General features: G+C 37.6%; 1 protein-coding gene across 1 annotated transcript; it reads left to right on the top strand.

Annotated features, from left to right (window-relative positions):
- The first annotated feature begins 433 nt into the window (after positions 1–433).
- On the top strand, positions 434–1,196 carry LOC113278550 (S-norcoclaurine synthase 2-like). The gene is made up of 2 exons (XM_026527361.1): positions 434–643; positions 726–1,196. Exons 1-2 carry the CDS (start codon positions 463–465, stop codon positions 1,031–1,033), a joined length of 489 nt encoding a protein of 162 aa, XP_026383146.1. The 5' UTR covers positions 434–462; the 3' UTR covers positions 1,034–1,196.
- The last annotated feature ends 13,831 nt before the right edge of the window (positions 1,197–15,027 follow it).

Here is a 15,027-nt window from a genome sequence, read left to right as displayed (position 1 = left end):
CGTCATCATCATAACCTATGTTGTATTAGGCGCTAGGCGAGGCGCATCGAGGAATCATTGGAAAACTGCAAAAACTAGTCTTACTTTGTGGCCTTGGGCACCTTTTTTCCTGGGCGCTTGCCCAAGTATGGATTTCATTTTGGTTTTCTGTTTTCAATCAAAGACGTTTGACAACATCATACACAATGAATGCCCAAGTATGGATTTCATATTAACAGAGACCTCGGTAGTCGGTTGTTTCGCAACTGTATGTAATGCCAACTGTGGACATAATCATGAAAGCTTGTGTGGGGTTGAAGCGCTTTTTGGTGGATCCGAAAAGGGCATACCAGATGAATATTCAATTATTTGCGGAAGGTAACAACACGGGTGCATGTTACATTATAAATACCAACATATTTCGTCATTATTTAACAAATAAGGTTAGCTAGTATCAAGCTAAACACCGATAAATTTGACAAAATGAGATACGAGTTTATCAACGAGTTCGTGGTAGATGCTTCTGCAGATGACGTTTGGGCAATCTACAGCTCCCCTAACTTCCCTGCTTTATCCGTTCAATTACTTCCAAATATCCTCAAAAGCAAGTTTATCTTGGAAGGCGATGGCTGTAGCGTTGGTACTATTTTGTGTGTTGTTCCAGGTATATATGTACACTTCAAAACTTGAAATCATGAAGTTCTTTTTCTTAATAGATATTGCCCCATATGTCGGAATCGGTGCAGAACATGCTAGTTTACCGATGTGCAAGGAGAAGATTGTGACGGTCGATCACGAAAAGCGTCTTAAGGAGATACATACAATTGAAGGTGGATACTTGGCACGGGGATGCACATTTTCTATGTTAAGCTTCGAAATACTAGTAAAGGAAAAAAGTTCATGCGTCATCAAGACAGTTACTAAGTACGAAATCAATGACGACTTAGCTACTAGTGCTTCAAGTCATCTTCACACCTATCTTGATGGATGTGTTACCCTAGCTCGAGGGGTTTCAAAACATATCGCAGAGCAAAACGCAGGAGCAGCTAATTAAGTTGTTGCAAGGCTGAAACTTTTTATAATATGGTTTTCCATGTCGGATACTGTATACTTACACCTTATGGAACTATTTATTAAAAATCATCCAGGACAAAGTGATCTTCATTGATGTATTTCGACATATATAAATAAACATGGAAAAATATTATTTAGAAATACCAGTTACATCTGAATTTTCCACCCCTAAATACCGGGGTGTATATTCCCCGGTTTCAACTCCCCTACTTAACTAGCTATTCTTATTGTCCACAGATGTACACCAATAATATGTTAGCTATAACTGGAGATGAAGGTGAAGTTTTATGTTGCTTTAAACTGGAGATGACGTTACAACAGTACAGTACATATCATACTAGTGTTTCCACGATGATATTGATGTACACAGAGACTTGATCCTACAACTTTAGTCGGTTGTACACTATGATGACAACCATTTACGTGTTGTGAGATTGGTAGCTATATATTCATGAAATCATAGGGTAAGATAACGGTGGTTATTAATGAAATTGGTGATTTATCTTGCAATAGAGGACGGTTTGGGGCTTTGGCTTTTGAGGAATTTGCTGATGTTTGGGGGAATTGGAAGACCGCAGCTCTATTTCAAGCCTCCTTAAGATGAAGTTTGCTTTCTAGCTTCTACTTGTTGATCAATGAAATATATCAGAAAAGAAAAAGAACTTAAAAGAAGTCACTCACCTTTTAATGTTGAGGCCTGAACATGATGTGTCTCATCTTTTAAGCGTGCGTGTTTTAAACTAAAGTATCACTACCTTAATTCATGCTTTTTCATTTTATCCGAAGTTACAGACATGGATCTTACATTGTTGCTACGGATAATGTATGATTTGTATGAAAAGAAGAGATGGACAGCATGAGTGCAAACAAAAGGTTGAAGCAATTAATTTAAGTTGCCATGCTTTTTACATACCTACAACTAGCAGAGAAACACTAGAGTGTGAGAGTAGAAGTACTAGTTAATTACTAGTTAGCAGTGATGGAACAGATGATCAAGAAAGAAAAATTACTAGTTAATTTCCCAAAGCAATCTTCGGGAGTTGGCAATGATCTCTGTCAATTTGTAGGTTTTAGGTGCCCACCAGATCGAATGAAATGCTTGATCTCACATTCAAAAAAAAGATAAAATAAAATGCTTAATCTCGTTCAAAAGACAATTCCAACTACTAGGTGCCGATCTAATATTGCAACTCTGCCAAAATTTGGTTGAAAGCCATTGCATGTGCAATTGTATATCGTTTTCGTTTTCCACCTTCCTCTGAAACACATCCACTGCTTACTGATGCATCCCACATAATGGCTCCTTTTCTCGAGTACTATATGAAATGGTAGTTCTGAATCTTTTTCCGATTTCAACAGTAACTATGTATCTCCTGTAATTGCAGGAAATCCCAAAACTACACGCTACTAAGATCTTGTGATGTTATTTAAGAAATCACGATGAAAGTACTTAAAATCTTTTGTTGAGACTTGAAGCAAATACACATAAGATAAGAGAAAATCCTAATCTTGGAAATAAATAACTCTCTCTCTCCTAAAATATCTTATCTTAGCTCACCAAAAAAGGTCTCTCTCTTTACAATGGTGGTTGGTTCCGTTTACAGGAGTTTATATAGTGGAGAACAACTAATAAAGCCCCTAATTTCGGATCTAGTGTCCGTCAAAGTCACTTGGACATTTATATTATCGCACGGTTTCTTTACTGACGCGTAGTTCTTCACACTTTTGGTGTGACTTGGTGACGTTATCTAGTTCATCATCTTGGAAATGTTGTATGCGTTCATTTTCGCTTAGTGTTAAAGGGATTACTTCGCATAAATGATAAGTGTGCGATATTTTGTACCCACATTTTGCCTCTTCTCGTATCGTTCTTTTTTGAAAGAAAGAGCGGTAAGAGAAATTCTTGGAAACTATTTTTCCGCGCCCGTTCATCTTTTCATATTTTTTTTAGTTGTTACTTTTTCCGGAATCTCGACATGACAGCTTACACATGTTATCTTTGCCACTTGCAATCAGATACGTCCCTGTCTCTTCATATCCGTTCGTTCATAATCAATGCTCTGATGAAAAGAAATACCTCGATAGTTGGGATAATTTTTTTTATCTACTGCTATACGTTTTCTTTTCTTTCCTTTTACCTTCTCTCTTTACATATTTCTCCCTCTTTCTCTGCAACTTTCACCTTCCGCTACGCTGATGTTCATCTTCTTTAACAATCTTTGATTTTTCTTCACCATTATCTATTTCGCATTCTCCTCCAATCGTACTACCTATTTCCTTCTTACTTTTCTTAGTTTCGAACTTTATTCTTCACTATCATTATCTTTCATGATCATCATGATTATATTGATCATCTTGATCATTCCTTCATCTTCTTGTATTCCCATTCTAAAAATGGCCCCTAAACCCGGCTGGAAATGAAAATGCGGGGGTCTAACAACCTCACTCAATATTTCGATTAGCAATCTGTATGGACTAACTTTAATATACTTTTAAGAGAATCAACTAGACAGTCAGACTCAATCTTAATAAAAAGTATATCAAGGAGTTATTATCTTGATCTCTTGATTGTATCTATACTCAAGCAAATAGAAATCTGGGAGTCTTTATCAAATACAAGAGATATATAAACTTGGATGGTACCAAAGACCAATATCCAAGGATCAATCAATTTCCAATCAACAAACAAAGGTTGGATTTCACAATTGATCGATACAACGCACAAACTGTGATATTTCAATTATATAACAAAATATAATGCGAAATAGAAATATCACAGACACCAGAAGCTTTGTTAACGAGGAAACCGCAAATGCAGAAAAACCCCGAGACCTAGTCCAGATTGAGCACCACACTATATTAATCCTCTACAGACACTAGCCTACTACAAACTAACTTCGGTCTGGACTGTAGTTGAACCCTAATTAATCTCACACTGATTCAAGGTACAGTTGCGCTCCTTACTTCTCTGATCCCAGCAGGATGCTACGCTCTTGATTTCCTTAGATGATCTCACCCACAACCAAGAGTTGTTACGACCCAAAGTCGAAGACTTGAATAAACAAATATGTATCACACAAAAAAGTCTACGATAATAGATAAATCTGTCTCCCACAGATAAACCTAAGAGTTTTGTTCCGTATTTTGATAAAATCAAGGTGAACAGGAACCAATCGATAACCCGGACTTATATTCCCGAAGAACATCCTAGAATTATCAATCACCTCGCAATAATCTTAATCGTATGTGTGTGGGTAAAATACCTGATCACCACATGTCATCATCTCAAGAGATGATTTCATGATGAGATGATAAGAGAGAAACACTGGATCATAATCCATAAAGTGATTTCGTATGAATCGAGACATCTACTACAACGTTACATGAATGACGCGTGTAAGGAGTGATCTACTCCGCTCAGACGGTCAAGTCTTAAAAGGAGGACCGCATTTAATGAAGGATCAGAGGAAGCACCAGCGAGTCTATAGCACCTCAAGGAGCTCGTACGACCTATATTATAACCCGAGAATGATGCAGAACGAGGTTACTTGAGAAGCACATCACGATGGTGTACAGGGCGAGATATCTCGGAGAGGAACCCAGCATGTCATCACGAGGGATAATATAGAAGATCGCTCGAGGTCCTGAGAAGATAGACGACAAACCCTTGTGCTCAGCGAGGCCAGACCTTCGCGAGTCTTATTTTGTCTATAAATACCAGTCCATGTAGAAGAAGATGGACAACTTATGTAAAAATAGATGGTCTTTCTACAGAGAATTCCTGAGAGAGATCTAGAGAGAGAAATTTAGAAATCTAAGTGATATTTGTACTTTTTTCAAGGGTAAGACCTTATAATCAATAAGAAAACATCTTCTTTCCCGTGGACGTAGGTCTTCATGGCCGAACCACGTTATATGCTTGTGTTAATCTTTACTTTTCATAGTCTTTACATCTTGTTCATCTTGAATCTTATATGTTTTAGTAGTTATTTATCTTTAATCTTACTTGGGTGTAGTCATCAGAAAAGATGCAACTACATTTTGGCGCTAGAAACAGGGAGGTATGAAGATCTATTTTACCTCCCTAGTAACAACTCTATATTATCTTCATAATCTCCATGAGAGAAGTAGTTTTCATACTACTAAGTATATTTCTGTTAAGATTTATGAGTAGATCTCGGACTCAAATATGATCTACACGATCTGTGAAGTCTAGAAAAACCTCAAAATCGGCAGAACTACAGTTTTTTCGCTAGTTTTGTTTTAGATTTTTCGTCTAATAGCATTTTTCAATATCTTTCTCAAGGAACTCGGGAGAGTTAAAGATCGGAGTGAAAATGGAGTTTCTGATACTTCGGCACTCAAACGATCTCCTCCATGAAAGAGTCGGGAGGAATAAAACTATCAGTAGACTCCATGGAAGAAAATATCATCATATGGAAGTTGAAAAAAGAAAAAACTAATTGTTCTTCATCCTCAAGGGAACTCAAGTTAATCCATAAACTTCTTCTTAGATATCCAAATCTAAGTCAAGATGGAGGGTTAATGAGTACATAATCATTCATCAAATTCAAAAATTTGACCAAAATCCAAAATCTAAAGATAATGAGAGATATTTCCTAGAATGGGAAAGAAATGCTCAATTGTCGTAATTTGGTTTCTTCCCATAAGAGGTATAACGTGTTGAAGGAGGTATTTTTTTCTCGAGAAAAGAGGACTGATAAAACACATTTTCTTCATCATTAACACCTTGTGCAAATAGGGAATGTTTTGACATCTTCACATGTCTCCAAAATATACTGCAAAGTCTTCGTGTACTAAATTGTCCAGTCTGAACTATGACTTAGCAATTGCACATGACTTGTAAATCTAGGGACCCACCTTTTTGAGTAAATAGACAAATTAAGTATTATTGCATATATTGCAGGGAAGGTAATGGTGACGCGACGATCTGCTCGCACGAGCCAAGGTGAAAATGGTGGAGTCCATCCAGAGGGACTAGACGACATGGAGCCAGGCGAGACCATGCTAAATGGTGCGATCCTAGGAGAGGGACAACCCGATGACCAGTATCGTAAAGGACTGACCGACAATTCTAGCTCCGAAGAAGAGGGAAACCCCTTCGAGAGGCATGGTGATGTACATCTAACTCATCCAGGAGGGTTGAACTGTTTGCCAAGGCAAACAGTGAACAACGAGGCCAAGAAGGACAACCCTTCAGACTTCGGCGATGCCAACGCTACTATCGCAGCCATCTTGAAAGCCCAAGAAGCTCCGGAGGCTAGAAGGAGAAATCGTAGGCTGAAGCGTAAAGCAAAGAAGAAGGTGCCACTCGCTACCATCGAGGAGATCCCCGAGGAAGAAAACCCTTTTGAGAACCTATAGGACGACGAACGATTCAATATCCCTGACACCTCGATCGAGGAAATAGCGGATCGCTTCCCCAGAGAGAGCAGGGGCATCCTTGCACGATCAGTCTGTTTGGATCGTGAGATTGGGATGTTGATTTACCAAGATCTATCTGTGTTTTCATGTTTTATTGAGTTTTCATTCATGTGGGGGATTGTTGGAAAACGATTAATAAAAAATAATTTTTTAAAGTTTTAATAAAAAATTATAATTTATTGTTTTCTTTTGTGAATGAAACTTATTAGTCCCGCATTGTGGAGTTTCCAATTTTTAGTAGTTTTAAGAAACTATATAAACCTTGTAGTCCCACATCGGGGAGTTTTTCTTCTTAAGTTGTATTTGTCAATTATATAAACAAATTCACTACTTTTGTAAAATCTATGGGAAAGGGGTTGTTCTATATTTAGAGGGACCCCTAAGAGAAACAACATTTTATGTTGTTTTCTTAAGTGTTCGAGATTTTCCTTTATGGTTTTTTCGGAGTTGCCAAGCTCAAGTTGAGCATCTACTACATATGCTAGTAGTAGTGTACTAGGGTGTTTTATCCTGGAGATATTTGTCCTGTGAGGGCTATAACATCACTCTTGAGTGTAGCCGGGCGCTAATGTCTTAAGGGCAACGTGTTGAACACGTGACTCACTATGTTTTTCCTTGTTGATGTTGTGGAGATATGGGGAGCTCGTCCGTTTCATCAAATCGATCACTTCCATTATAAAGGAGTTAAGTATCAATAATTTTTGCTTATTTGATTTTTCCTTGTTTTTGATTATGCACCCAACAACAATTGGTGCAATGGTCATGAATCTTAGGTCTGCAACAATAATGGCAGCAGTCATAGTGAATGCATTCTTTCTAGCTGGCGGCTACTACATTCGAAACGTCTCAAGTTTCATAGCATGGCTCAAGTACATATCTGTCACGCACCATTGCTACAAGCTCCTATTGAGTTCGCAATATAAGAGGGATGAGATGTATGCTTGTGGACCAAATATCACTTGCAGAATCGGGAGTTTTCCTACTATAGAAAAGATTGGACTAGGAGGTGAAGCCGTTTCATATCTCTCTTTAACCACAATGCTTGTTTTTTTCAGATTGGTTGCTTACCTCGCGCTCATCCGGGTTGGAAAAGTGTCTCACTAATGGGTTGTACAAAACCTTGACTTATGCCCTAGTTAGATAATGGATACGGGTAGGATGGATTTGTACGTATTGTTAAGGCAGTTAGAGTAGTTGGTACGGTTGTAGTAGGAACCTATATATATATTTATTTGTGTATGTACGTAAGTTGGGGATATGTTGAATGAAATGAATTGATATCCTTCTGTGTCTGTAAACCTCTCCCTCATTCTATGAATTCTTCCGTTTCTTATGTGTTATTTCTTCTTATTTCACTAATGATCAGTGATTGATGAGTTTGGGGATAGCTCATCACTAATTTATTCAATTTCACTCCCTTTCTCTCCTTCCATAACTTCTCTCATACATGATTTCATCTCCTACTTGCTTGAAATCCCATTTCACAAACTCTGGGTCTGTTCCCCAGTTACCATAAATGCATTTCGCATTTGTTGGCCGATCACTAAACTGCAGAAAACCGATCATCGGTACGCCAATGATCAGTGTCTCCAATACTGAATTCCACCACTAATGTGTTGAGGAACACCCTACTGCAGAGTGGGCCAAAACTTCTAATTGGTCGCACCAGCTTAGCATTAATCCCTTGTTAGGAGAGAATATCATTGAAGTCGACCAGCTCAATAACTAACTTTAAAAACCGGTTTTGAGGTGTAAAGTACTTCTCCAAGTATTATTATTAACTGCAGATGCCAATGACACCCGGAAGTGATACACACCGCGGGTTGGATTCCGCGGTGTGTACCGAGTGAGAGAATGTCTGATCCCGATGGTTTAGTAGGGATGAGTTTAGTGTGAGTTCCATCCTTCTCTTTTACTCGGTATAACCCACTGGATCTAACATGCGGGATATAAATTATTTTCGAAAGACATCTTACTTAATTTTTTTGAATGATTAACTCCAACCTTTGAATCTAATTTTTAATTTTCCTGGCATAGGCTCAAAATATTTTAGTTTTGGATTGGTAAGTGGTGAGAGGACCTCCTAAATACTTGTCGTCCAGCCTAATTCTACTTACTTTGAGGATATTCAGAATTTCACTAATTTTTACATTGGAGACAGAGTGACTAAAAAGCGCCAGATTGATCATAATTTATTTGTTGGCTGGAACTTAGGCTAAAGGGTCCAAGAAGTTTAACCGGATTTTTACACTCTTTCTTCCTTGCTTTTGCAAGAGTTATGCTATCATCATCAAACAGAAGTTGAGAGATAGAGGGAGAAACTGGGCTAAATTTTATTCCACTGATTAATTTTCTTTCTTGCTCCTCTTACGATACTCTCGAAAGGGCTTTCACACGTGTAATGAAAAGACATAGGGATAATATGTGACGGTCCGTACCTTTTTCGGGGCCTAAATGAACCTGTTTCACCGAATTCCACCATTAGAATGCTTAAAATCCTAATACGCAACTGCCTTTAACACTCTTAAATTATCCCTTAGTAATGTTGATAGTGATAATTAGTAGATGTGATGAACACTTGAGCATGTTTTACGTGTGTCATCCAAAGAGGTAGTCAGGGCATTTGGGTAATCTTTTATACATTGAAAATAAATCAAAATAAGGGGAGAAGTGGAAGTGAGGGAGAAAGGTGCTTTGTTCTCTGGTTCTTTCATTCTCTCTTAGGTGTTTTCTTTTTCTCTACCAAACTCTAGCAATTGATGATAAAGTTTAAAGGATTTTTAGTGATAGTTAATCATGGAGTTGCTATTGTATTGAGTTTCGTTTGGATGGAGATGTCATTGAGGTAGGGATTTCCTAATAACACTACTTTTAGCAAAATTTTTGAGATTTCAATATAAATCTTGTACTTTGTCTAAATTGAAGAAATGGGTAGTTGTAATTGACTTTAAATTATTGATGTATGAGCAAGGATTAGGTTAACATCCAAATTCAAGTTTGATGCAATGTTATGGTTCACATGTGTGACTTGGGTTTTCTTTTTATGATCTTATAACAAAGATTCAATTTATGAATATGGAGACATGGGTGTGTTTTATTGTTACCCAATTTATGTTTGACTTAAGAATTGATGAAAACTAGGTATTAGTAATCCATGACTTGCATGTATTGGTTTGTGTTCTAAATGTATGTCTTATGCTCTTATATAGATGAGATGGTTATGAATCGAATGATTCCTCCATTAAAATTTCTGATTTTTGCATGAGGATATCATGTTTGATAAAATGTCTTAAAGTACCTACATAGTGACTGCGTCGTACATCTTTTTCATAGGCCAGTTTCGGTGCATATTTATGGTGATTTAGCTCATGGTCTCTTCACGAGAAATGTTCGTTTTAGTGTCATCTACAACATGTCAAAGGGGCATGGTGATTGGACTTGTAGTTTAGAAGTTACAGCTTAAAACGTACATATAGTTTGCATCTGATTTTCTGAAGGCAGCACCTGACATGGTTGTGTCTTGCGATTTTGAACCATTTACACTTTGAATTAGGCCTAGGTTTCTTCTAAGAAGTTGTAAAGGGTATCGAGAGCTTTCGGATGAGGTATAGAATGCTTGATTTAGTTCATTACTTTAGGAATTATCGCACTGCAAAGACAGCATGTTGGTGCTGAATTTCTGAAAGGAAAACAACTCTATTGGGATTTTTCGCATGGTATGTTCCTGCGTACTTATTGTCGTTTCAGTGGATAGTGTACTTAAGGTTGCAGTGCATATATTATGGTTACTACATTGTCCTTAGGGACATGTTTAAGTTTAATTTCAACCTGTGTAGTTAGCTATTAAGTGGGTTAAATTACTGCATGTACTTGTTCCCTTACAAAATTCCAATTTACAAATGTATTTGTATCCTCAAGTATATAGCCCAGATGAAAACTACTTTTTGGATTTTAAGTTGTATATTCTTTCAGTTCATGTTTCTTTTAGCATGGTGGTTGTAGTCTATAGCAACATGAGGTGCCTGCTACTTGTGTACTTTCATTTGTGGTGTACTACATGTACAGGAGCGGTGGTGTAGGTTCACATTTGAGATGAGTTCGTGTTCATGCCATAATCCAGTGAGACGGTGACTACTGAGATGGTGATCGCATATGGTCAGACCTTTGGTTTAAGGGTATTACTACTTCCTGATGAATTAATGTTAAAAATTATATAAGGAGCTTACCGTCAGGGTTCTTTTAGCCAGCTTGGCAGTGGTGATGGGTTTATAAGTGGTGGTTTGGAGTTGTAAGGATAGTCTCTATTCCTAATTAAAATCCATAAGTGGAAATCCTCGTTTGTTTGGTAACCATCATTTTCATTTCGTCCTTTAAATTAACATTCTGGCATGCTAGTGAAGCCGTGAAAGGATCGTTGTGCTTTAGGATTTGATGACGAGAACTTATTTACGCTCTTATTCATTTTGTGATATATGGTGTAAGCAATAACATCATACTGAAAAAATCAGTGCTAGCTAGACTAATTAAAAAGACACGACTACAGTTTTGCTAGTCTACTGTTAGTAGTTTCATTTGTCTAGCTTCATTTGAATTTGATGTTCAGTGGTTGGCATGGGAATGCATATTCTATATTAGTATCCACTCGTTTACGAATCTTGTATTTGCAGGTTTATTTTCCATTGCAATATATTTCTCATACGCTAAAGACATTTAAATTAGGATTGTTGTATATGAGATTTTATGTCGTTGATTGGTTGCTGTAATATTGGGTTTCCTGCAATTAAGTAGTTTTGAAGTACAACAGGCGTGTACTCTGTGCATTTAGTATATTTTCTTGACCATATACGTATTACTTCTCATTTTGAATTTATAAGTTATATTGATTAGAGGTTGCGAAATTGACTAACATATATGTTTAATATGAATGTTTCCGTATGTATACATTTGTAGAATTCCGGTCCTCGGAATGTCTTCATGGTATTTCAATTATTAGTCTGGGAACTTAACTACGGTATAGCTAGCGCGTGGGAAATGCTTGCCTATCTTTTGCATTTAGGGTTAAAGTTTCATTCCCGTTGCGAGGAAAGTGGTTGTTTTTGATAACTATCGTGATCCACTATATTCTTTTGCAGTTATCACTACAATCATTATGCCAGTTGATCTCTTATTTCTTAACATTAAATGGCTAGCTTCTTTTTATCACAACGGTGTTTTTATTGCCTTTCATGGACCAGACACAATTTGGAGAATCCGTTGTTGATAGAAATGCAGTATCCTGGTCTATGAACTAATTTTGAATTCATTTTCTAGCTGTTGATATATAACCTTTATTTCATAACTGACTGTTAACTTGAAAGTGATTTACTTCTTGGGTATAGTATTTTTGGATATATGGATTGTTTTGGGTATCTCCGGTTTACCCAAAGTAGTACTTAACGCGTAATTCATTATTTATATTGCAAATGAATCAGTTTACTTGATAGCTGACAAGAGATAGTTGCTACTATGGGTAGTTCATATTATCTAAAACTAAAATGACGAACTACGGTCGTGTTTGATTCCTTCGAGCAACGGAGAGGGTACGTAGGCAGACGCTATGCGGTTCAGCACAACTCCATAAGGTTGTTCATATCATCTGAAAGTCTTGGTTACCGCTCTGCAGTTCATACCATCTATTCAGAGATGATTGCAACCATGACAAGTATATATCATGGCAACTGGCCAATGATGGCTGGTAACCAGAACTACCTTAATTTTGGCAACTGGCCGTCTATTGTTTTTGGGCAATTGGCCCGTGTTGATTTTGGCAACTGGCTGCCTGTTATTTTTGGGCGATTGGCCCGTGTTGATTTTGGCAACTGGACGTCTGTTGTTTTTGGCAATTGGCCCATGTTAATTTTGGCAACTGGTCGTCTGTTATTTTTGGGCAATTGGCCCGTGTTGATTTTGGCAACTGGCCGTCTGTTGTTTTTGGGAAATTGGTCCGTGTTGATTTTGGCAACTGGTCGTCTGTTAGTTTTGGCAATTGGCCGTCTGTTAGTTTTGGCAACTGGTCGTGGGTGAGTTTTGGCAACTGGCCGTTCGTGAATTTTGGCAATTGGTCGTCTCTCATTTTTTTTGAAATTTGGAATCCTTGTCGAATTTTATGAGCATTATGGTATGGGATATATGCTCATAGAACTTTGACCTTAAACTAATGAGATTTCTACCAGAGCTGTCAATTTCTAACCCGGCCCGCGGGTTGGACCTAGCTTGGCTTGTTTTAACCCGGCTCAGCTTGGCTTGTTGCCTAATCAAGCCGGGTTAGGGTTGTCATATCTAGCCCTAATAAAAACAAGTCGGGCTAGGTGTCAACCCTCGGGTTACCCGCTAACCCGCCAATTTCACGTGAGTTACTAATTTAGGAATTTTAAGTTACTAATTTAAGAATTTTAGGGTTTTGTGCTAGAAATCAAAGTTCATATTTCCTTAAATGATTTAATACAACGCAAATTTCATTTGATTTAGGGTCACGGAGTAGTGATGCCTCTGCCCACTAAATTTTTTATACATTTAAGTGATTTTACGTTTCAACCACCCCATTTAACAAGCCAACCCGCAACCCGTTAGAGCCAACCCGTCTAGGGATAGGATTGGGGGTTTTTGGCTTGTACATGAATAGTACTAGGGCTAGGACTGACCCTAACCCGTCCATGGCTTGTCAAGCTAGGGCCGGGTTGACCCTAGCTTGCCCCGTTGACAGCTTTAATTTCTACTGTGTGCAGAATCATGAATGAACCAAATTTTTACTCGAGTGACGTATTAAAGAGACGGAGCTTGCCATGCGGATCGTAACCTGACCCACCGTTGGAAGCAAAAAAAATTCTCTAATCCGTCACATAATAGGTCCTCTTGTCTAAGGCCCCTAGTGGGCTTGACCCAGTTGGGAACCCATTGACCAAGAAAGCTATCGGAGGTTTCCATGCATTAAAAAATGAGATCAATCCAAATCCCTGCAAAAAAAGCCTATTTTGTTTCATAAGTTCGGCTAGGAATTTTCATTCCACTGTGTCAAAAGTTTTAAACCATGTCCATTTTTAGGCCCATGATTATTTTGCTCTTATGTTTTTTCGGATCCAGTCATAGTATGCATAATAGTATGGGTTATGTCAATCTTATTATCTATTTATTTTCCATGAACAAAGGCCGATTGAAAAGGGGAGATAATCTTATTAAGAAATGGCATAATTCTTCGAGCCAGAAATTTGGAGATTATTTTATAAATGATATTACATAAAATTAATGGCCGAAAATCCTTAGAGGTTGAAGGAGATTTGATCTTCGGAACTAAAGTAATAAAAGTGGAGTTGAAGGAGATTTAATCTTCGGAACTAAAGTAATAAAAGTGGAGTTGAATTTTTGGAGAAATTTTGTTTTAATGATTTCCTTGACAGTTTTTGTAACTTCATCTTCCGGAGAAACCAATTTTTCCGAAAGAAAATTGCAGGAAAGCCATCCGATACCAGGGACTTGTTAATATGCATATCAAAGACTATGTGTTTTATCTTCAAGGGAATCGCCATCAACTTCACATGGTCTAGATCATTTAAACATTTGGTGAAATGACGAGGATAACACGTACGCCACAACTTTTTCGATATCAACCTATAAATCCGGAACCTGATGTCATCGTCTACGGACAAAGAAATCGAAACAATACAACAACAAAATAATTACTTGATAATAGTTACGGTACGAGACCGATTTATTATAGGATTAATATCAAATCTTGGACTAACAGACAGGTTAATTACGTTCTGACTAATAAAATCTTCTAAATCGATAGGAAATAATAAAATCCTACAAACAGGACCAGGTTAATTTAGACTAGATTTTATCCTATATATAAATCTTGAAATATTCAAACTCAAACTCAAATCAGATCATATAAATACGAACTTAACGTCTATCAACTTGCGATATGGATCAACCTCCTAAACCGCATACCAACAAACCATTTTCAACATAACAAGCAACTTATCACCTTAAATCCTCAAACAACCATATTGCTATCTATTACAAGCTTTTACGAATAAAACCACCATCAGATGTTTCTGTTTTCTTTTCTGGGCGCTATTGACAACCAGAAATGAACTTGTCTTCAACTAATCCCAATCTCACTATGAAAACATCACGAGGACAGCTCTAGCACAACAACAAGAATTTGAATGGGCAAGAAAAATCTCCCCACCAGTGCTACCTGGAGATCCAACTTCGAGGATTGCAACAACCATCATAAGAACAACTACAATCATTCAAGTTGGATGGTCTATTCCAGATTCGGGTTGGATAAAAATAAACACATATGGGGCTGCTAGCAGGACATGGGCAACCGTAATAGCAACCAGAATAGCGATGGAATGACAATGTCTAAGAGTGATAATTGAAACGGACTCGGGGAATCTCATGCACTTTATCAGAACGTCAGCGGAAGTTCCTTGGTATATATCACAAATGATTGCAGAAATCAAACAAAGAATGCGCCACATA

This window comes from Papaver somniferum, chromosome 5, assembly GCF_003573695.1.
Source record: "Papaver somniferum cultivar HN1 chromosome 5, ASM357369v1, whole genome shotgun sequence".
NCBI lineage: Eukaryota > Viridiplantae > Streptophyta > Magnoliopsida > Ranunculales > Papaveraceae > Papaver > Papaver somniferum.
This window is presented reverse-complemented; position numbering and strand designations above follow the sequence as displayed.

Coding starts and splice junctions, on each gene's coding strand:
- LOC113278550 (XM_026527361.1), top strand. CDS start 463: ATGAGATACGAGTTTATCAACGAGTTCGTGGTAGATGCTTCTGCAGAT. Junction 644..725: donor TATTTTGTGTGTTGTTCCAG/GTATATATGTAC, acceptor GAATCGGTGCAG/AACATGCTAGTTTACCGATG.